Source organism: Scyliorhinus torazame, chromosome 14 (assembly GCF_047496885.1).
Source record: "Scyliorhinus torazame isolate Kashiwa2021f chromosome 14, sScyTor2.1, whole genome shotgun sequence".
Classification (NCBI taxonomy): Eukaryota; Metazoa; Chordata; class Chondrichthyes; order Carcharhiniformes; family Scyliorhinidae; genus Scyliorhinus; species Scyliorhinus torazame.
The window spans coordinates 10,306,262-10,329,247 of NC_092720.1; the positions used below are offsets into that span (position 1 = coordinate 10,306,262).

At 52.7% G+C, this 22,986-nt stretch overlaps 1 protein-coding gene across 1 annotated transcript in view; it reads left to right on the plus strand.

Moving 5' to 3' along the window:
- LOC140389518 (fibronectin type III domain-containing protein 3B-like) overlaps positions 1-22,986 on the plus strand; it is a 404,055-nt gene that overhangs the window by 16,172 nt on the left and 364,897 nt on the right. Inside the window, 1 exon segment of the mRNA XM_072473693.1 lies at positions 19,414-19,489. Within this exon segment, the coding sequence (XP_072329794.1) occupies positions 19,414-19,489 (76 nt within the window).

The following is a 22,986-nucleotide window of genomic DNA, read 5'->3' on the forward strand; positions in this document are numbered from 1 at the left end:
GGACAGATACAGCACGGGGTTAGATACAGAGTAAAGCTCCCTCTACACTGTCCCCATCAAACACTCCCGGGACAGGTACAGCACGGGGTTAGATATATAGAGTAAAGCTCCCTCTACACTGTCCCCATCAAACACTCCCAGGACAGATACAGCACGGGGTTAGATACAGAGTAAAGCTCCCTCTACACTGTCCCCATCAAACACTCCCAGGACAGATACAGCACGGGGTTAGATACAGAGTAAAGCTCCCTCTACACTGTCCCCATCAAACACTCCCAGGACAGGTACAGCACGGGGTTAGATACAGAGTAAATCTCCCTCTGCGCTGTCCCCATCAAACACTCCCGGGACAGATACAGCACGGGGTTAGATACAGAGTGAATGTTGAAGAGTGAGCAAGTGGTGGCGAATTGAGAAGTTTGACCTCGAAGGCACAGTGACGAAATCAGCACAAAGTTGTATGGGCTAGTGTAAAGGCAGAATGTGAGAGTATCGCCAGGCTGGAGGCCTGAGAATGAGATCATTGTATGTGTTACTATGGTAACAGGAAAGGGAGCGGTAGCTGCTGATTTTCCAGAGGTGTATAAATTAACAAACGGCATAATTGAGCCCCTGATTCAGTTTTTACGGCCGAACAACAGGACACAGAGCATTCTTTATTACTCCTGTTACATCAGATAAGTAGGTCTAACTTCTGTGCAGTCACCCATAACACCCAGCACATGGAGCCTCTGGAGTATTTGCGAGGGACTGAAGCTTTTTTAAACAAATCTTATTGTTGGAATTAAGTTTTCACAGGTGTCTGTTCCATTTTTATTGTGAATTGCCAATGTTCTACACATTGGGTGGCTACAGGGTAGAAGCCTAAGGCCTCAGGACTCAACTCTTAATCTGCTTTTCAGAGCATTTAGCCGGGTTGCCATGACACCCGACAATTCCCAGGACAACAGCTAGGAGTAAGCCAGGTTGTCGGAGTAACTAGTGGAAGAAGAGCAGTCAAAGGTCATGGGTGAAAAGATGGTTTTAGTCTTTGGGTCCGATGAGGGCCGTCAGCACACCATAATTGGTGCAGCACAGTGGCGCAGTGGTTAGCACTGCTATCTACCGCGCTGAGGACCCGGGTTCGATCCCGGCCTGGGTCACTGTCCGTGTGGAGTTTGCACATTCTCCCCCACAGCCCAAAGATGTGCAGGGTAGGTGGATTGGCCACGCTAATTTGCCCCTCAATTGGAAAACAATAATTGGGTGCTCGAAATACATTTTTAAAAACCCTCCAGCATTGTCCGGGTGTTTTCTCAGGTGCAGCTGTGATGTGAGCAAAGCCCCGGGGTCCTCAGTGCCGTATGCGGGAGTGCTAGCCACTGCGCCACCGTGCCGTCCCAACCCTGGAGGGTTGACGGAGAAAGTTATGTGGGGTTTTTTGAAAAATGGGTTCTTTCGTTGCCGCATCGACACTAACAACAAGTGCATTTCTTTAGCACCTTTACTACAGGGAAGCACTTCGCAGGAGCTACCTCAAACTAAACTTGATAGTGCGCATCACAAGGGCAGGAGACCGAAGATCTTCAGGAACGTGGGAGATGGGAATCGGGAAATTACAGACCTGCTTGGCCTAACATGTATTGGTGGGAAATTACTGGAGTGTATAACTGAGGGGAGTGGGGCCTCGACACTTTGAACATTTGTAGCTGATAGTGGAGGAGCAGCATAGATTTATGAAGGATAGGCCATGATTGGTGAAAATCCCTCATGAGAGACATTTGTTTAAAATTAAAGCTCACGACATTGAAGGCAAATGATTGACCCAATCAGGTCATTGGCTGAGATGCAGGCGCAGAGTGTAGGAATAAGGCTCGGATTGGAAAGCACCGCATTGGCTAGTGGTTTTCCGCAAGGATCTGTGTTGAAATGTAGGACAGAATTTTACTCTCCTCCAAGGCAGGATCTTGCAACCCCCCACCCCCACCCCACCCCATCTTTAAAATCTCACCCAATGAAGCAGAAGGTGGGCATTTGTCTTTCAAGTTTGCTCCGTCATTCAATGTGATCAAGTTTGATCCTCCATCTCAACGCCATGCTCCTGCTCTCTCTCTATACCCTCTGATGCCTTCAGAGTCTGGAAATCGATGTGTTTACTTCAGTGACGTGGCCTCTACGGCCTTCTGCGCAGGCAATTCCACCAGGTCATCCGAGTAAAGCCTCTTCTACCCAATCGCAACTTAACTGATGGGGGCAGAAAGCCCCCATTGTATCCAAATTTTCTGATGGTACAAAATTCGGCAGTTTTCTGACGTAGCCGAAATGGAAGCATTATCTTCGCCAAGAGATTTGTTCAACAAACAAAGAACAAAGAAATGTACAGCACAGGAACAGGCCCTTCGGCCCTCCAAGCCCGTGCCGACCATGCTGCCCGACTAAACTACAATCTTCTACACTTCCTGGGTCCGTATCCTTCTATTCCCATCCTATTCATATATTTGTCAAGATGCCCCTTAAATGTCCCTATCGTCCCTGCTTCCACCACCTCCTCCGGTAGCGAGTTCCAGGCACCCACTACCCTCTGCGTAAAAAACTTGCCTCGTACATCTAGTCTAAACCTTGCCCCTCTCACCTTAAACCTATGCCCCCTAGTAATTGACCCCTCTACGCTGGGGAAAAGCCTCTGACTATCCACTCTGTCTATGCCCCTCATAATTTTGTATACCTCTATCAGGTCTCCCCTCAACCTCCTTCGTTCCAGAATGAAAATCGCTTATTGTCACAAGTAGGCTTCAAATGAAGTTACTGTGAAAAGCCCCTAGTCGGGAGGCTGGTACGGGAATTGAACCGTGCTGCTGGCCTGCCTTGGCCTGCTTTAAAATCTAGCTCTTTAGCCCTGTGCTAAACCAGTCCCAATTGAGTCAATGGGTAAAACTGTAAAAAGAAATTAGATTTCAACACGAGCAAATGTGAGGTCATAAACTTGGGACCAAGACAGGAAGGAATGGGTTACATGCGGAATGGCCACAAGCAACAATCAGTGGAGGGCCAAAGAAAGTTGAGTTGGCTGAGGTGAATCGTGTCGATATATTTAACGGGATGCTCGATCAGCACTTGATGGAGTAAGAAACAGAAGGAGATCTAATAATAATAATCTTTATTAGCGTCACAAGTAGGCTTACATTAACACTGCAATGAAGGTACTGTGAAAATCCCCTAGTCGCCACATTCCGGCACCTGTTCGGGTACACAGAGGGAGAATTGAACTCGACTGGCCATAGTAACACTGGCTACCGGGGCAGGTCAAAGGCTAGGAATCCTACGGCAAGTAACTCACCTCCTGACCCCCCAAAGGGTGTCCACCATTTACAAGGCATAAGTCAGGCGTGTAATGGAATACTCTCCACTTGCCTGGATGCGTGCAGCTCCAACAACACTCAAGAAGCTCAACACTATCCAGGACAAAGTAGCCCCCTTCCACAAACATTCAAACCATCCACCACCGACGAACAGTGGCAGCCGTGTGTACCATCTACAAGATGCACTGCAGTAACTCACCAAGGTTCCTTCGACAGCGCCTTCCAAACCCACGACTACTACCACCTGGAAGGACAAGAGCAGCAGATACCTGGGCATACCAACACCTGGAGGCTCCCCTCCAAGTCACTCACCATCCTGACTTGGAAATACATCGCCGCTCCTTCACTGTCGCTGGGGTAACATCCTGGAACTCCCTCTCTAACAGCACAGTGGGTGTACCTACACCTCCAGGACTGCAGCGGTTCAGCAAGGCGGCTCACCACCACCTTCTGAAGGGCAACTAGGGATCGGCAGCAAATGCTGGGCCTAACCAGCGACACCCACATCCCACAAAATGAATTGTAAATAAATGATGCTTGCCTTTCAGCCAAACCGCTTGTTTCCATATATTCGACATTCTTATATCTGACTCAGAGAGCTGCGCAAAGACAATGAGAAATAAATCAATTTTTTATTAAGCCGCTGATTTTTCTCCAGGGTTGAACACAGCAGCGCCCTGGAGAACGGTCTTCAATTCCTGCAGCCCAATCCTGAGGGGTTGGCATCCCGAGTCTGTGGGGAAGGGGATCTGGTGCGAGTTAGTTGGGGCATGTGCAGCAGAGTTTTTGGATGATGTCAGGGGGGGGAATGTGAGGCCGGCTGGCCGGGGGGTGTTTTGGAATAGTCCAGTCCAGAGATATCATAGAATTTACAGTGCAGAAGGAGGCCCTTTGGTCCATCGAGTCTGTACTGGCCCTTGGAAAGAGCACGCCCTTCAGCCCATCTCCGTAACCCAGTAACCCCACCTAACCTTTTTGGACACTAAGGACAATTTAACGCGGCCAGTCCTCCTAACCCGCACATCTTTGGACTTGTGGGAGGAAACCGGAGCACCCGGAGGAAACCCACGCAGACACGGGGGGAGAACGTGCAGACTCCCGCACCGACAGTGACCCAAGCCGGGAATCGAACCCGGGACCCTGGAGCTGTGAAGGAACAGTGCTAACCACTGTGCCACCGTGCTGCCTGACGGTACGAAAGATGTGGATGTTTCCGACCATCACAATACAAAGTGTTTCGCTCTCTGTCAGGCCGTTGGAGATGCTTGATGGACCATGAACAGCGCTGCATAAATCAAAGTCTTTCAGCAAATGAACTGAGAAAGGGGGTGGAGACAGGGCTATATTACAGAGGTGGAAATAAGTTATTTTAGTGACACCGCCGATGTGTGTCTGTTGGTTAAAGGTGTTGTCAAAGTTGGTTTAATCTCAGGCTGTTGTCAGGGTGATGGGAGTTAGGTTGGTTGCTGGGGACTGGAGGTGGAGACTGAAGACGATGGCTTTCGCCCACCCAATATTTAGTTTGGGGGAAATTTCCATTCATCCGATGATGTACATTGGACAATCAGTTTGATAATCTACAGACAGTGCAGGTGTTGAGCGAGGCGGAGCTGAGGTGGAGCTGGCTGTCGTCAGTGTGAATATTAACACGGTGGCTCTGGCTGATGTCACTGAGGGGCAGTGGGTAGAGGGAACATTGGAGGGGGCCAAGTTTGGATGCGGTAACGGTGTGGGAGCAGAAAGAGAAGCCATTGCAAGTGATGCTCGAGATAAGAATGGAATGGAATCACCCTCGACTGAACAGATGAACTGAAGTTACCTCTCCATAAATAGTGGGCAGACAGCAGCTGGCTGTTGTCCTGGCAACCAAATGTTATTAGACACTTGGCATTATCGGCCTTTGTAAGATGGACGTTTAGCTCGTTGACTTTGTGTGTGTGTATGTGTGTGTGGGAGACAGTCTGCTCAAACCAGAATGTTCAATTAGATTTGTTTCTGCAATGTAGGAGGGTTAAATAGTGCTGGTTCCACTCAGTAACTCGCCATGCTGATGCCAAGCACCCTCCGAGACCCCAGACATTCTTCCTCGGGCTGAGGGATCAGAGGCGCAGGAGTGGGCCATTCAGCCCGCCGGATGTGCACCGCCATTGGATAAACCATGGCTGATCTGGATGCGATCTCAATTCCACCTTCCTGCCTGCCCCACAGAACCCGAGCTAGCCGAGCGAGTGACACCCACATCCCTTAAAATGAAATTGAAAAACCTTCTCCTCACAATTCTGCACATCTTCAAGACCACCTCAGGCGTTCCGGGGTGAATGAAGCACTCTCCATTTTTGAAGCTTAGTTGCTATTGTAATGAAATTCTTTTGTGCACAGCAAGCTCCCACAACCGGCAATGTGTCGCGAGCTGCTCATCAGTTCAAATGATTTTGCCTTTCAGATGAAAGGTTAAAAAGAGGCCATGTTTTCCTTCTCAGATAGATGGGCAAGATTCCACGGCCATTATTTCCAAGACAAACAGGGGGAGCTCCCCAGTGGCGTCCTACGTAAGATCCCGTGAAATAGGAGCATGAGGAGGTTTTTGGCCCCTTGAACGTGCCCCGCCATTTGAGAAGCTCACGGCCTGACTTGATTCTGACCTTAACTCCACTTTCCTGTCTGTCCCCCATCGTCCTCAACTCCCTTGTCGATCAAAAAATCTGACCAACTTCCGGGTGCGGCTATGCAGAGCTAGGTCGCATATTCGGTAACTCCCGCTTGGAACGGACTTTTGGGCTCTTTTGCAGGGCCCCCACGTCATTTGTTTGACATTTCCCGGTGTGGCAAGAGGACTGCAACACGCCCCTGACGGTGTCCCCCAGGAGTGTTGTGTCTTTTGGCTGCCAGGCCCGGCAGAAGCAGTGGAAGATTTGGCTGCAAACAGGATAAACAGGGCCCCTTCCAGCATGCAAGCGGGGGAAGGGCAAGCTTGAAGCTGCAAACTGACCTGAGGACCTTTATCAAAAGCGAATTCTAACAGCAGAGGGAAGAACTGTGAAAAGATCTCGCCAGGGCCACTGAAGAAGCGGGGACGAGGCTTCCGGTGGCGGCCATGGAGGAGTAGGTCACGCATTCGGCAGCTCCCGTCTGGAACGGACACTTAGACCTTTTTCAGGAGTTTCCACGGACATTTTGGGGCAGATTGGTGAAGCGAACACTGCCAAAAGTATTCCCTCTCGAGACTTTTGGGCTCTTTTCAGGGCCCCCAAGGGCACTTTTTCGACGTTTCCCGGTGTGGGAAGGAGTTAATAATAGTTCCCCGTCAGTATATGGCTTTAACTAGGAGCGGGGTGACAAAAAAGGTGGTGGTGGACCAGAAGAAGGGAGGGAAGAAGGACAAAATGGCGGCGGGCGGAGACCAGGCAGCGTGGAGGCAGTGGGCGGAGGAGCAACAGGAGGGTATCCAGCGCTGCCTCAGAGAGATTAAAAAGGACCTGCTAGAGCCGATGAAGGCGTCTATTGATAAGCTGCTGGAGACACAGACGGCCCAGGGGGTGGCGATCCGAGAGGCTCAACAAAAGATCTCTGACAATGAGGACGAGATCTCAGCCCTGGCGGTAAAGGTGGAGGCGCACGAGGCGCTCCACAAGAAATGGCAGGAGCGGTTCGAGGAGATGGAGAATCGGTCGAGGCGGAAGAATCTGCGGATCCTGGGCCTCCCGGAGGGGCTGGTCGGGCCGGACGTGGGGGCCTATGTGGTCACCATGTTAAACTCGCTGATGGGGGCGGGGTCCTTCCAGGGGCCCCTGGAGCTGGAAGGGGCCCATAGAGTGTTGGCGAGGAGGCCCAAGGCTAACGAGCCTCCGCGGGCGGTGCTGGTGCGGTTCCATCGGTTCGTCGATCGGGAGTGCGTGCTCAGGTGGGCCAAGAAGGAGAGGAGCAGCAGGTGGGAGAACGCGGAGGTTCGAATATATCAGGACTGGAGTGCGGAGGTGGCGAAGAGGAGGGCCGGGTACAATCGAGTGAAGGCGGTGCTGCACAGGAAGGGGGTGAAGTTTGGCATGTTGCAGCCGGCGCGATTGTGGGTTACCTACAAGGACCGGCACCATTATTTTGAGTCTCCGGAGGAGGCGCGGGCCTTTGTTCAGGCCGAGAAGCTAGACACAGACTGAGGGTCGGGATGGGCGATTGGGGACTGCGGTGGATATGTTATGTCTATTTTTGGTTCGGGGGGGGGGGCCTTTGCATTGTTTTGGGTTTCTTTTTCTCTGTGTTTTTCTCTTTCGGGTTGGGGAGGGTGGATGGGGCAGGTTGGGCACTGTTTTGGTCGGTGGCGGGGCCTGGTAGGTGGAGAGCGTGGGATTCTTTTCCCGCGCCAAAGACTGGGGGGGGCGGGACCGGGGCGGGGAAGCGAGCATTGTTTCCCGCGCTTAGAATGGAGGGGGAGAGCCTGTGAATGGGGAGCGGGAGAGGAGGGTATGCCACACAATGAGAGGAGTCGAAGGGGAGGCGGGAGTGGCCAGGGTCAGCAGGAGTCAGCTGACTTGCGGAAGTGCAATGGGGGGAGTAAACCAGCTAGGATGGGTTCTAGCCGGGGGGGGGGCTGCTAAGATCAAGGAGGAGCTGGAGCGAGTGGGGTGGGTCAAGACGGGGGTATGCCGCTGTGGGGAACGGGTCGGGTGTAGGGTGCGGGCGCGTGGCTGGCCGAGGAGGGGTCATGGCTAGTCGGCGGGGGAGGGGGGCGGGTAGCCCCCTAGTCCGGCTGATAACCTGGAATGTAAGGGGACTGAATGGGCCGGTTAAGCGTGCCCGCGTGTTCGCACATCTGAAGGGGCTCAAGGCGGATGTGGTTATGCTCCAGGAGACACACCTGAAGGTGGCAGGCCAGGTAAGACTGAGGAAAGGGTGGGTAGGTCAGGTGTTTTACTCAGGGCTACATGCCAAAAATCGAGGGGTGGCGATCTTGGTGGGAAAGAAGGTGTCATTCGAGGCGTTGAGCATTGTGGCAGATAATAGTGGTAGGTACATAATGGTAAGTGGCAAGTTGCAGGGAGAGAGGGTGGTACTGGTCAATGTGTATGCTCCGAACTGGGATGATGCGGGTTTTATGCGGCGTATGTTGGGTCGGATCCCAGACTTGGAAGTGGGGGGCCTGATAATGGGGGGAGACTTTAACACGGTGTTGGATCCTGCACTGGATCGCTCCAGGTCTAGGACGGGTAGGAAGCCGGCGGCGGCTAGAGTGTTGAGGGGATTTATGGACCAAATGGGAGGGGTGGACCCTTGGAGATTTGCAAGGCCGGGGGCTAGGGAATTTTCATTCTTCTCACATGTCCATAAGGCTTATTCTCGAATCGACTTTTTCATTTTGAGTAGGGCGCTGATAGCGAGAGTAGAGGATACCGAGTATTCAGCAATAGCCATTTCGGACCATACCCCGCATTGGGTGGACTTGGAGATGGGGGAGGAGAGGGACCAGCGCCCGCTGTGGCGCTTGGAGGTGGGGCTGTTGGCGGACGAGGAGGTGAGCGAGCGGGTCCGAGGAAGTATAGAGAGGTACTTGGAGACCAACGACAACGGGGAGGTCCGAGTGGGGATGGTATGGGAGGCACTGAAGGCGGTGGTGAGGGGAGAGCTGATCTTCATCAGGGCCCACAAGGAGCGGAGGGAGCAGGGGGAGAGGGAGAGGCTGGTGGGGGAGATGGTGAGGGTAGACAGGAGGTATACGGAAGAACCTGAGGAAGGATTGTAGAGGAAGAGGCGCAGCCTCCAGGCCGAATTCGACCTGGTGACCACCAGGAGGGCAGAGGTGCAATGGAGGAAGGCCCAGGGGGCAGTCTACGAGTATGGGGAAAAGGCAAGCCGGATGCTGGCGCATCAGCTTCGGAAGCGGGACGCAGCTAGGGAGATCGGGGGAGTTAAGGACAGGGGAGGGAGCATGGTGCGGAGTGGGGTTGGCATCAATGGGGTCTTCAGGGACTTCTACGAGGAATTGTACCGATCCGAGCCCCCACGGGAGGAGGGAGGGATGGGCCGTTTCCTGGACCAATTGAGGTTTCCAAAGGCGGAAGAGGGACTGGTGGCGGGACTGGGGGCCCCGATTGGGCTGGAGGAGCTGATCAAAGGGATAGGAAGCATGCAGGCGGGGAAGGCACCGGGGCCGGACGGTTTCCCGGTCGAGTTCTATAAAAAATATATGGACCTGTTGGGCCCGCTGTTAGTTAGGACCTTTAATGAGGCAAGGGAGGGGGGGGGGCTTTACCCCCGACGATGTCCCGGGCACTGATCTCCTTGATCCTGAAGCGGGACAAGGATCCCCTGCAATGTGGGTCTTACAGACCGATTTCCTTGCTAAATGTAGATGCCAAGGTGCTGGCGAAGGTCTTAGCCACGAGGATTGAGGATTGTGTGCCGCAGATCATCCATGAAGACCAGACGGGGTTTGTGAAGGGGAGACAGTTGAACGCGAATGTGCGGAGGCTTTTGAACGTTATCATGATGCCGGCGAGGGAGGGGGAGGCGGAGATAGTGGTGGCGATGGACGCTGAGAAAGCCTTCGATAGGGTAGAGTGGGGGTACCTGTGGGAGGCGCTGAAGAGGTTCGGGTTTGGGGAAGGGTTTGTCAGGTGGGTTAGGCTGTTGTACGAGGTCCCAATGGCGAGTGTGGCCACAAATAGGAGGAGGTCCGAGTACTTTCAGTTGCACCGAGGGACGAGACAGGGATGTCCCCTGTCCCCCCTGCTCTTCGCACTGGCGATTGAACCCCTGGCTATGGCACTGAGAGAGTCGAGGAACTGGAGGGGGTTGGTGCGGGGTGGGGAGGAACATAGGGTGTCGCTTTATGCGGACGACCTGCTGCTGTATGTGGCGGACCCGGTGGGAGGAATGCCAGAGGTAATGAGGATCCTTAGGGAATTCGGGGACTTTTTGGGGTACAAGCTCAATATGGGGAAGAGCTTGCTGTTCGTAGTTCAGCTAGGGGACCAGGAGAGGAGGATTGGCGAGCTCCCACTAAAAAGGGCGGAGAGGAGTTTCAGATATTTGGGGGTCCAGGTGGCCAGGAGCTGGGGGGCCCTGCATAGGCTTAACTTTACAAGGCTGGTGGAGCAAATGGAGGAGGAGTTCAAGAGGTGGGACGCGTTGCTGCTGTCCCTGGTGGGTCGGGTGCAGTCGATCAAAATGACGGTGCTCCCAAGGTTTTTGTTCCTGTTCCAGTGCCTCCCCGTGTTTATCCCGAAGGCTTTTTTCAGGCGGGTTAACAGGAGTATAATGGGGTTTGTGTGGGCGCGAGGGACTCCGAGGGTGTTCCTGGAGCGGAGTAGAGATAGGTGGGGCTGGCGCTGCCCAACCTCTGTGGGTACTACTGGGCTGCCAATGCGACAATGGTGCGCAAGTGGGTGATGGAGGGGGAGGGGGCTGCATGGAAGAGGCTGGAGACGGCGTCCTGTGTGGGTACGAGTCTGGGGGCGCTGGCAACGGCACCGCTGCCACTCCCTCCAAGGAGGTATACCACGAGCTCGGTGGCGGTGGCGGCCCTCAAAATTTGGGGGCAGTGGAGGCGGCATAGGGGGGAAGTTAGGGCCTCAGCGTGGACCCCAATATGGGGGAACCACCGGTTCGCCCCAGGAAGAACAGGTGGAGGGTTTTCGGGGTGGCACAGGGCAGGCATACGAAAGTTGGGGGACCTGTTTGTGGACGGGAAGTTCGCGAGCTTGGGTGAGCTGGAGGAGAAGTACGTGCTCCCCCCAGGGAACACCTTCAGGTACTTACAGGTAAGGGCATTTGCCAGACGGCAGGTGGTGGAATTCCCACGGCTACTGCCACACACAGTACAGGACAGGGTGCTCTCGGGGGGGTGGGTGGGAGTGGGGAAGATCTCGGAAACTTACCAGGTGATGCAGGAGGAGGAGGAGGAGGGGACATGGGCAGACGCCCTAGGGAGGGTGAACTCTTCCTCTTCGTGCGCGAGGCTCAGCCTCATACAGTTTAAGGTGCTGCACAGGGCACACATGACCGGGACAAGGATGAGCAGGTTCTTTGGGGGTGAGGACAGGTGTGTTAGGTGCTCAGGGAGCCCAGCAAATCACACCCATATGTTCTGGGCATGCCCAGCACTGGAGGAATTTTGGAAGGTCGTAGCGAGGACGGTGTCGAGGGTGGTAGGATCCAGGGTCAAACCGGGCTGGGGGCTCGCAATATTTGGGGTGGCAGAGGAGCCGGCAGTGCAGGAGGCGAAAGAGGCCGGAATTCTGGCCTTTGCGTCCCTGGTAGCCCGGCGAAGGATTCTCCTTCAGTGGAAGGATGCGAGGCCCCCAAGCATGGAATCCTGGATCAACGATATGGCAGGGTTCATTAAATTGGAGAGGGTGAAATTCGCCTTGAGAGGGTCGGTACAAGGGTTCTTCAGGCGGTGGCAACCGTTCTTAGACTTCCTGGCAGAACGCTAGACATTGGTCAATGGCAGCAGCAACACGGGGGGGTGGGTGGGGGGGGTGGGGTTTACTTTATTTTTGTTTATGTTATTTACACTGGAAGGGTCTGAGGGGGTGTATACACCTGTTGTCTTAAGTCGGGGTGTTAATGTTAATTTATTATTCAGGTACGGGGGGGGAGGGGTTTGGGGAGTTGCTTTTTTAGATTGTGTTTTGTACTTAACCCTGTTGGGTTCTTTTTTTCTCATTTTGTTATTGATATTTTGTGAAAACCTTTAATAAAAATTATTTTTTTAAAAATCAAAAAATCTGACCAACATTTGGTTCAATATATTCAGTGACCCAGCCTCCAATACTCTCCTGGGAGAGAATTCCACAGACTACAGACTGCCTGAGAAAATAAGTTCCTCCTCATCTCCCACTCTTCGGGTGGCGCAGTGGTTAGCACTGCTGCCTCGCACCACGAGGACCCGGGTTCGATCCCGACCCCGGGTCACTGTCCGTGTTGAGTTTGCACATTCTCCCAGTGTCTGTGTGGGTCTCAGCCCCACAACCCAAAAGATGTGCAGGGTAGGTGGACCGGTTACACTAAATTGCCCGTTAAATGGAAAAAAAAAGATAATATTAACCTTTTACTGTCACAAGTATGAAGTTACTGTGAAAAGCCCCTAGTCGCCACATAACGGCGCCTGTTCGGGGAGGCTGGTACGGGAATTGAACCCGTGCTGCTGTCCTTGTTCTGCATCAGAAACTAGCTATCTAGCCCACTGAGCTAAACCGGTACTCTGAATTTATTTAAAACCCCCCCCCCAAGGGCAAACATTCTCTCAGCATCTACGATGTCAAGGCCCTTAAATAACAAAGAATAAAGAACAAAGAAAAGTACAGTCTAGGAACAGGCCCTTCGGCCCTCCAACCCTGTGCCGATCATGATGCCCAAACAAAAAAAAATCCTTCTGCCCTTACTCGGTCCGTATCCCTCTATTTCCGCCCTATTCATGAACCCATCCAGATGCCTCATGTTGCTGCTTCCACCACATCCTCTGGCAGCGCGTTCCAGGCACCCACTACTCTCTGTGAGGCTCCCTTAAATTTTCCCCCTCTCACCTTGAACCTGTGCCCCCTTGTAATTCACACTTCCACCCTTGGAAAAAGCCTCTGACTATCCGCCCTGTCTATGCCTCTCATAATTTTGTAGGCCTCTATCAAGTCTCCCCTCAGCCTCTGTCTTTCCAGTGAAAACAATCCTGGTTTATTCAACCTCTCCTCATAGCCGACACCCTCGAGACCAGGCAACATCCTGGTGAACCTTCTTTGCACTCTCTCCAAAGCTTCCACGTCCTTCTGATAATGTGGTGACCAGAACTGCACACAACACTCCAAATGCGGCCTAACCAAGATTTTATACAGCTGCAACATGATTTTCCAACTCCTGTACTCATTGCCCCGGCTGATAAAGGCAAGCATGCCATACACCTTCTTAATCACCTTGGCCACCTGTGGTACCACTTTTCGGGAACTGTGGACCTGCACGCCCAGATCGCTCTGTATGTTAATGTTCCTGAGGGTTCTGCCATTTATAGTGTAATTCATACTTAGAATGGCATAAGGCCGCCTCTCATTCTTCTAAACTGCAGTGAGTACAGGCTCAATTTGTTCCCCGTGAGACAATTCATTTATCCCTGGGATCAGACTAGTGAACCTACTGTGAACCGCCTCTAAGGCAAACATACGATTCCTTAAATAACGGGACCAAAACTATACACACTGCTCCAGGTTCAGTCTCGCCAATGCTCTGTACAGCTAGAGCAAGACTTCCTACTTCTACATCCCTTTGCATTGAAGGCCAATATTCCATTTGCTTTCCCATCTACCTGCTGTCCCTGCCTGCTAACCTTTGGTGCTTCATGTGCGTGGATACCCAGATCCCGCGTTGAAGAAGACAAGGGGGATCCCACACCAAGTTGAATAAAAGAATCAAAGAGTTATTAACAGAAGTTAAGGTACACTGCTCCCGGTGATACCCAATCATGTCTGAGCAGGCCAGTCCTGAACTGGCCAACCGTATACACAGTGGCAATTAATCTTCCCCCGCCCCCTTTAGCGGGAAGCTCGTATACCACAGCCAAAGGACACTGGGAATACAATTGTCCCCACCCAGTACATACAGTGCGGATGCAGATTATGCTGTATTATTCTGCAATTTCTCTTCATTTAAATAAAAGTCTACTTTTCTATTCTTCCCACCAAAGTGGATAGCCTCACATTTGTCTCACATTATAATCCGCCTGACAGATTTTTGATCAGTCTCTTAACCTGCCCGTACCCATTTGTAGACTTTAGTGTCCTCCGTCCGACTTTCTTTACTCCCCATCTTTGTACTGTCAGCAGATTCAGCTCTGTCCCCTCATCCACATCATTGATCGAGATTGTAGATCGCTGAGGCCCCAGCACTGATCCCCGTGACACTCCCAACACTTACAGTTTGCTGACCTGAAATTGACCCATTCATCCCGGTTTTCTGTAAATTAACCAATCCTCCGTCCACCCTGAGCTTTTATCTTGGCCCACGCCAATGTGCAGCACGCAATGAACATCTGTAAACAGGTTGTCTGGCCATCATTGCCTTGCTGTTTATGGGAGCTTGCTGTGCACAACATGACCGTTATATTTCCTCTACTGCGACGGGCCACACTTCAAAAAAGTGCTTTATTGGCTGGAGAGCACTTTGGGACATTCTATGGAAATGAAAGGCGCTATAGAAATGCAAGTCCAAACTTTTAGGAGTGAAGCTGAGAATATTTTCTTCCAAATGTGTAAACGCCGGGGTAAAGGGAGCCCTGAGCAAAGACGGGCGATACTTTAATGTTATACCAACCGCGTGATGCCTTAGCCGGGACGTAATAGCCTCTTACATTGAAAACTGTCTTTTTAAATAAACTTTAGAGTACCCAATTCATTTTTCCCAATTAAGGGGTAATTTAGCGTGGCCAATCCACCCACCCTGCACATCTTTGGGTTGTGGGGGTGAAACCCACGCAGACACGGGGAGAATGTGCAAACTCCACACGGGCAATGACCCAGAGCCGGGATCGAACCTGGGACCTCGGCGGCGTGAGGCTGCTGTGCTAACCACTGCCCCACCGTGCTGCCCTGAAAACTATCTTAACATTTGTCTCTGCCTATAGAACAAAGACCTGCATTTCTATAGCACCTTTCATCACCTCAGAATGTTCCAATCCCCTTGAGAAGAAGGACATTTCATAATCATCTTTATTAGTGTCACAAGTAGGCTTACATTAACACTGCAATGAAGTCACTGTGAATATCCCCTAGTCGCCACATTCCGGCACCTGTTTGGGTACACGGAGGGAGAATTCAAAATGTCCAATTCACCTAACAGCACGTCTTTCGAGACTGGTGGGAGGAAACCGGAGCACCCGGAGGAAACCCACGCAGACACAGGGAGAACGTGCAGACTACGCACAGTGACCCAAGCCGGGAATCGAACCCGGGTCCCTAGCTCTGTGAATGAACAGTGCTAACCACTGTGCTACCGTGCCGCCCCCATTTGAAGTGTAGTCACTGTTTTAAGGTAGGAAATGTGGCAGCTAGTTTGCGCACAGCAAGCTCCCACCAACAGCCCATCAAGATCAAGGACGATTTGTTTCCGCTGTGGTTTAGTGGGTGCTGGGATGGCGGATAATTCCAATGCCAGACTCTGCCGCATGTGGGGCAGGTGCTGCTTCAAGGGTTGAGTAAACGGATTGTTTGGGGCTTTGTGCACTCCCTCTGTTGCTTCAACATAGTCTCTTCATGTCCCTGACTAAGTCTCTCGAAGTGCTGGTGCTCCTGGAGTGAACCTTCTCCATTTCTCTCGGTCACTTGTCAGGATATCCCATGGGTGAGCAGGGATGCTGTGAGAACATCCCGAACCCGTTCCCGTTGCCCTGCTGGGCATCTCCTGCTGCCATTGAGTTCCGAGTGGAATGGTTACTTCAGGAGTCTTGTGTCGGGTATACGCGACATGTCCTGTGCGGAGCAGCTGGTGTTGAGTGATCGGCGTCTCGGCGCTGGGCGTTGGTTTGGGAGAGGACGCTGGATTACTGTTCGTGCCGCGGGATTTGGAGGGTTTTGTCAGGACATCGCTGCTGGTGGTACATCAGTGTTTCGGGTCCCTGCTGTATGTTGTCCCAAGTCTTTGAAACATAGGAGCATGGAGATCACTGCTGTTGATAAACCAGGGGGCGGGATTCTCCCCTACCCGGCGGGGCGTGGGGTCCCGGCGGGACGGAGTGGCGTGAACCACTCTGGTGTCGGGCCGCCCCAAAGGTACGGAATCCTCCGCACCTTCAGGGGCTAGGCCCGTCCCGGAGTGGTTTGCGCCCCGCCAGCTGGCGGGGAAGGGGCTTGGCGCCACGCCAACCGGCGCCGAAGGACGGCGCGAGTTGGCGCATGCGCCGGAGCACCAGCGTGTGCTGGTACCATCGCGGAGGACCACAGCGGCCGATGCGGAGGAATAGAGTGCCCCCACGGCACAGGCCCGCCTGCGGATCAGTGGGCCCCTGATCGCGGGCCTGGTCACCGTGCCGGCACCTCCCGGGGCCTGATCCCCCCGCGCCCCCCTGAGGCCGCCCGTGCCACCAGGTCCCGCCGGTAAGGTCCTACTCTAATTTACGCCGGCGGGACTGGCAAAAAAAAAAACGGGCGGCCACTCGGCCCATCGCGGGCCGGCGAATCGCCGGGGGGGGCGCTGCCAACGGTCGGCGACTGGCGCAGCGCGATTCCCGCCCCCGCCAAAACATCGGCGCCGGAGAATTTGGCAGCCGGCGGGGGCGGGATTCACGCCGCCCCCCGGTGATTCTCCGACCCGGCGGGGGTCAGAGAATTCCGCCCCATGACTTTGGTCACAGGTTTGAGAACCTGGACCTGAAGTGCCTTTTTCTTTAATCGAACGAAGGCTTAGCTGGAACATTGGAGGTGATGATGAATTTCGTTGTCCATGTCTGTCTTCATCAAGAAGAGGCTCCAAGATGCAGAAAATAGCAATGTGATAATGACCAGGCAATCTGTTTCTTCGTGTTATTTGTGGGACAAATATTGACCCAGGATATCAGAGATAACCCTCCCCCCGCCACGGTATCCTGTCATGATGGGAGGGATTCTCTGATCCTGAGGCTAAGTGTTGACGCCGTCGTAAACGCCGTTGTGTTTCACCACGGCGGCAACATGGCCTCAGGAGCAGCAGTTCTGAGCCCGACAGGGGGCCAGCAGGGCACTGGAGCGACCCACGCCGCTCCAGCTGCTGATCCCGGCGTCAGATGGGCGCCGCGGGTCTACGCATGTGCAGTGGGACCGGCGCCAACACGGGCATGAGCAGTGGGACCGACGCCACGCGGGCATGCGCAGTGGGACCGGTGCCAATGCGGGCATGCGCAGTGGGACCGGTGCCACGCGGGCATGCACAGTGGGACCGACGCCACGTGGGCATGCGCAGTGGGACCGACGCCACGCGGGCATGCGCAGTGGGACCGACGCCACGCGGGCATGCGCAGTGGGACCGACGCCACGCGGGCATGCGCAGTGGGACCGACGCCACGCGGGCATGTGCAGTGGGACCGGTGCCAACACGGGCATGCGCAGTGGGACCGACGCCACGCGGGCATGCGCAGTGGGACCGACGCCACGCGGGCATGCGCAGTGGGACCGACGCCACGCGGGCATGCGCAGTGGGACCGGTGCCAACACGGGCATGCGCAGTGGGACCGACGCCACGCGGGCATGCGCAGTGGGACCGACGCCACGCAGGCATGCGCAGTGGGACCGACGCCACGCGGGCATGCGCAGTGGGACCGGTGCCAACACGGGCATGCGCAGTGGTGCCGGCGCGATTGCCGCGCATGTGGGATGGCTCCCTTCTCCACGCTGGCCCCGACGCAACATGGCGTAGGGCTACAGGGGCCGGTGTGGAACAAAAGTGGCCCCCAGCCCGAGAGGCCGGCCCGTCGATCGGTGGGCCCCGATCGTGGGCCAGGCCACAGCAGAGGCACCCCCGGGAGGGGGGGTGGGGTGGGGTGTTGGCACCGGTGCGGTTGGCACGGCGCCGGACGGGGGCCGCTCTACGCGCCCCCCCCCTCCCCCCCCCGGCGATTCTCGACCCGGGATGGGCTGAGAGAATCCCCCGATATATCCATTTGAGCAAAGCTGTTTTCTAACCAACACCTCACACTGTTAATGTTGACATTTAGTGACTGGTGTGATCCAGATCCAGGATAAATTAGTGGTTCTGCAAGTTTGTTGTGAGCTGTAAACTGTGAATTTCATTAAAATCATAATGAATGGAATTGTTTATCTGTCGTATATTAATTACAGTGATGTAGTGGTTCAGTCAGTTGGCTAGTAATCTAGAGTTCAATCACATCGCAGAATTTAAAAAAAACAGTTGTGTTGTGGATTTCATCGGCTTGTACCGAATAAATAAACATCGCGGCACAAACCGCGTACACGCAATAGGTTCCAACAAAAATACACGCGTCCATTTATCCGGGAGTTGGGAAATTGGCGGCAGTATTCCACAAGTGGTGAACTTGTAAATGTGTCGGAGTTGGGAGCTTCTGTAGAACAAATTCAGACTAAGTCTGAATTACAGGATAGATTGCATCATTTTTCCTCCAATTACATATCCCAAAAACATTCCCATTCGTACATAAAGGTGCACCACCGCAAACTGCTCTGAATAAAAGTGACCATGAAGTTATTGTAAAAAGCCAACTGATTGACCAATGTCCTTGAGGGAAGAAGCATCTTGCCCTCACCTGGTCTGGGCCTCCCTCTGACTCCAGTCCCACGTCACCCCTTGCAGTGACCTCACGTGGCAATTAGTTGCATCAAGCCCCACGTAGACTGCAGCTGTTCAAGGGTGGCTCACCACCACCAATCTCGAGGGCAACTCACCACAGGCAACACATTCAGGCCTTGCCAGTGACACCCGCATACCAAAGAATAAGTAGAAGCACCCCATCATTACGAGGAACCTTGATAGTTGTGTTTCCATTGCCAAGTTGTCATCCTTGACATCTGTGGACTTACTGGGCAGCACGGTAGCACAGTGGCTTGCACGGTGGCTTCACAGCTCCAGGGTCCCAGGTTCGATTCCCGGCTTGGGTCACTGTCTGTGCGGAGTCTGCACGTTCTCCCCGTGTGTGCGTGGGTTTTCTCCGGGTGCTCCGGTTTCCTCCCACAGTCCAAAGATGTGTAGGTTAGGTGGATTGGCCATGATAAATTGCCCTTAGTGTCCAAAATTGCCATTAGTGCTGGGTGGGGTTACTGGGTTATGGGGATAGGGTGGAAGTGTTGACCTTGGGTAGGGTGCTCTTTCCAAGAGCCGGTGCAGATTCGCTGGGCCGAATGACCTCCTTCTGCACTGTATGTTCTATGAACAGGAGTGCGATGGCTTGCTTCCCCCTCTCTCACCCAGGGAAAATAGGGATGGGAAGAGGGATGGAGGGAGTGCTAAGTCCATTTGTGGTGTGACAGAAATCAGGATGCCCCACACACCTTGGAGTCGGGAGGGCTCCTAATCCGAGATATGGCAGAGAAGGTTTTTATTGTGTGTTTGATGGTGCCCTTGCCTGACGCTAACCTTTGTGTCTTTATTGCAGGTTATTTTAGTTCAGGTGAATCCTGGAGAGACCTTCACCATCAGGGCAGAAGATGGATCCTTGCAGTGTATCCAAGGTAAGGCGATCTCCTGTGAACTGCCACGGCAGGTGAAGGCTGTGTGTTGGGTGTGCCATGCTGATTGGCCATTGCGAGTCGTAAGAGGTGGATGTATTGGCCTTCCCGGTGTACACAGCCCACCTCCTCACAGAGCAGCTCCTGACAGAGGCAGATCCGTTTGGTGACTGCGGATTTGACTGAGCGGAAAGAGGGCAATGAGACACTTGTGAAAACCCAAGATCACAGAACGCTGCACCCTCTCCCTCAGCTAGCCCTCCCCTCACTTCTCTGATGATACTTTGTCGTCTGTTGGATTCTGAGCGAAATTCCCCCCCCCACCCCCCCCCCCCCCCAACTCCCTAGATGCTCTGGGGGCCCAGTTTCAAATCCCTGCACGGCAGAGGGTGAATTTGAATTCAAGAAAAATCTGGAACTAAAGGTCTAAACGTGACCGTGAAACAAAAAAAATCTGTGGACGCTGGGTGGGTCAATTGGATCTTTTGAGAGTGAGATTGAGAAATTTCTGTTGGATTTGGGGATCAAGGAATATGGAAGAAAGTCAGATCAGTGGCTTTGAGGTACAGGTCAGTCATCATCTGATTATTTAGCTGGATGGGCCCCCACCCCGCCCGCGCCCCCCTCCTCCTGCCCACGCGGCCACAACGCAATCTCAGGCCGTTCGCAGCTCCGGCACATCCCGCTGGAGCGTGGAAATGAGGGATGGTCTAAGGACAAAGGATAGCCCCGTCAGCGCAGCTGGCCAGCTGAGTTCCAGGCAGAAATCGCCCCAAAATAAAACACACTTGAAAAGATTCCTGCGAGCGTGTTCAAGGCTGCTGTGGTTGTGACTCACTCCAACCAGCCCCGAGAAGATAGATTGCATTTCTGTAACTATGAAAATAATAATTAAAGGCCGTAAATTTGTCAATGCAAAGATTGAGATGTTCCACTTTCGAAGATGTTTGCAATGATTCAGAATGTGTTATTTGTTGGCAAGCAAAAATCACCTTGAAGTGATCAGTGTTTGTGTTCTCCCCCCTACTATGGTGGACATATCTCTGATTTGCTGTAATTAGCCAGTTACTGATTCTCTGCAAAGTTGTAATATCATTAATATCACTCATTCATTTCCTTCAAACTATACAATTCACAACACTAAACACCAGCTGATTTCCCCGAGGGCTTTGTTCCTCCGTGATGGGGTGTGGTTTTGATGTTTAAAGTGGCAGGCAGCTGAGACGGGAAGCAGCCATTGTTGTCAGGGAGTGGTGTGCAGCACGGTATGGGGAGCAGTCCTCTGCTTCCAGCAGGGGATAGTACAGTTCCCGACCCTCCGGGATTGGCCTGCCGTCTCCAGGAAGTGAAGATCAATCTCCAGTGGTATATTGCCTTATGTAATATATATATTACTCTTTTGAACCAGCCGAGTTGTTGAAATAAGCAACAGTCTTCTTGTAAAGATAAGCTAATTTATAGAGTATTATCTGAATAAATATTGTGAGTTCTTTTACTTAATACTCAACGAGTAAAATAACGGAACAATTGTAGAGATAACTAATTAAATGATACAATACAATGCTTTGATAACAAATAACTTCTCTCTCTAGCTTTACTATGTCTGTTCTTTCTTCACTCCTGATACACACTCTCGTCAGAAAGAGCGGGAAAACCATTAATATAGGTTCTGATAGTGAGACCTCTAGTGTTCAATTGCCTGTACTAGCATTACATATATTGATCAAGTATATTGATATACAGAGATCACTGCAGCCAGGACACCGCTGTGTGCAACCCTGGAAAAAAAAAAATCATCGGGAGATGAAGAATTTTAAAAATCATTTTCTTTGAACATTTCTGCTTACCAGTTTGAAAATATTGAAAATTGTGTGTGTGTCGGGGAGGGGGAACGTGTTGGCCGACTAATGGCTGGAGCGAGGAGGCAAGTCATGCGATGAAATCGCCAGGAACGTGTTTAATCGAAGTTTGGCGATACAAAGGCCGAGTCAGCCAGGATTCCCGTTCTTGATCGCAAGCGAGTAAGCGGTGTTGGAAATGGTGCGTGAGCAGTAAGGGACATGGGCAGAGTGGGATGTGGTGCCTTTGTTACGATCGAAGTCTATTTCACTGCCTGAGCTAGCACAGGAATAGTGTTGATTTGGACGAGGTAATGGAGGAGTTGCAACCGAGCAAAGGGACATTAACAACACTGAATTCACACATTGACTGACTGTCCTCCTTAGAGCAGAGAAAAGTCAGGAACATTTATTTTGGTGCTGTGTTACAGCTCATTCCGGGAGTGGGAGTTGTAAATTTAACCTGCGTGTTGTAGTCTGGAGCATGGGCCGCGATGGTGGAGGCTCCAATTTGTTTCCATCACAAGGCTGACCAGGCGTCTCAGTTGTTCGTTCCGCCAGCCATTGTTGTGTCTGGAAGGATTGTGCAGGTTGACACTCAATCTCTTTGGCCGCATAACGAACGCACCTCCCTTGGGTCACTGCCTGTGCGGAGTCTGCACGTTCTCCCCACGTGGGTCTGCGTGGGTTTCCTCCGGGTGCTCCGGTTTCCTCCCACAAGTCCCGAAAGACGTGCTTGTTAGGTGAATTGGACATTCTGAATTCTCCCTCAGTGTACCCAAACAGGCGTGGAGTGTGGCGACTAGGGGCTTTTCACAGTAACTTCATTGCAGTGTTAATGGAAGCCTACTTGTGACAATAATAAAGATTGTTATTAATAATAATAATCGCTTATTGTCACAAGTAGGCTTCCATGAAGTTACTGTGAAAAGCCCCTAGTCGCCACATACCGGCGCCTGTTCGGGGAGGCTGGTACGGGAATTGAACCGTGCTGCTGGTCTGCATTACAAGCCAGCTGTCTTAGCCCACTGTGCTATACCAGTTCTTTCAAAGTGCTGGCAGAAGGCAGAATGGCCTATTTCTGTGCTGTATCATTCTTCAATACTGTATGTTTATCTCATCTCCTGTCCCTTGCATTAGCTCAGTAATGGTCGAATTGAATGGTGGGGCAGCTTCAATGGGCTGTGTGGTCCACTTCTGCTCCAATTGCTTATATTGCTGCTACTCTCTGCTAATTGGTGCTCAGAGCCCTGGACAGTTCTCAGCTGCTGTGTGGGATTTTCTCCAATGTCTGAACCAGCGTTTGTCTGCTGAACTGTTTCTCTGTGTGCAAGAGGTGTTGGTTATCACACAAGTAGTCCTGTGTTGTAGCTTCACCAGGGTGACACCTCACTTTTAAGTATGCTCTTGGCACGCTCTCCTGCGCTCAGCATTGAACCAGGGTTGATTCCCTGGCTGGGTGGTCATGGTAGAGTGGGGGACATGCCGGGCCATGATTACAGATTGTGGTTGATACAATTCTGCTGCTGCTGATGGCCCACAGCGCCTCCTGGAGGCCCCGTCTTGAGTTGCTAGATCTGTTCGACGCCTATCCCATTTGGCACGGTGGTCGTGCCACACAACACGATGGAGGATATCCTCAATGTGAAGACGGGACTTTGT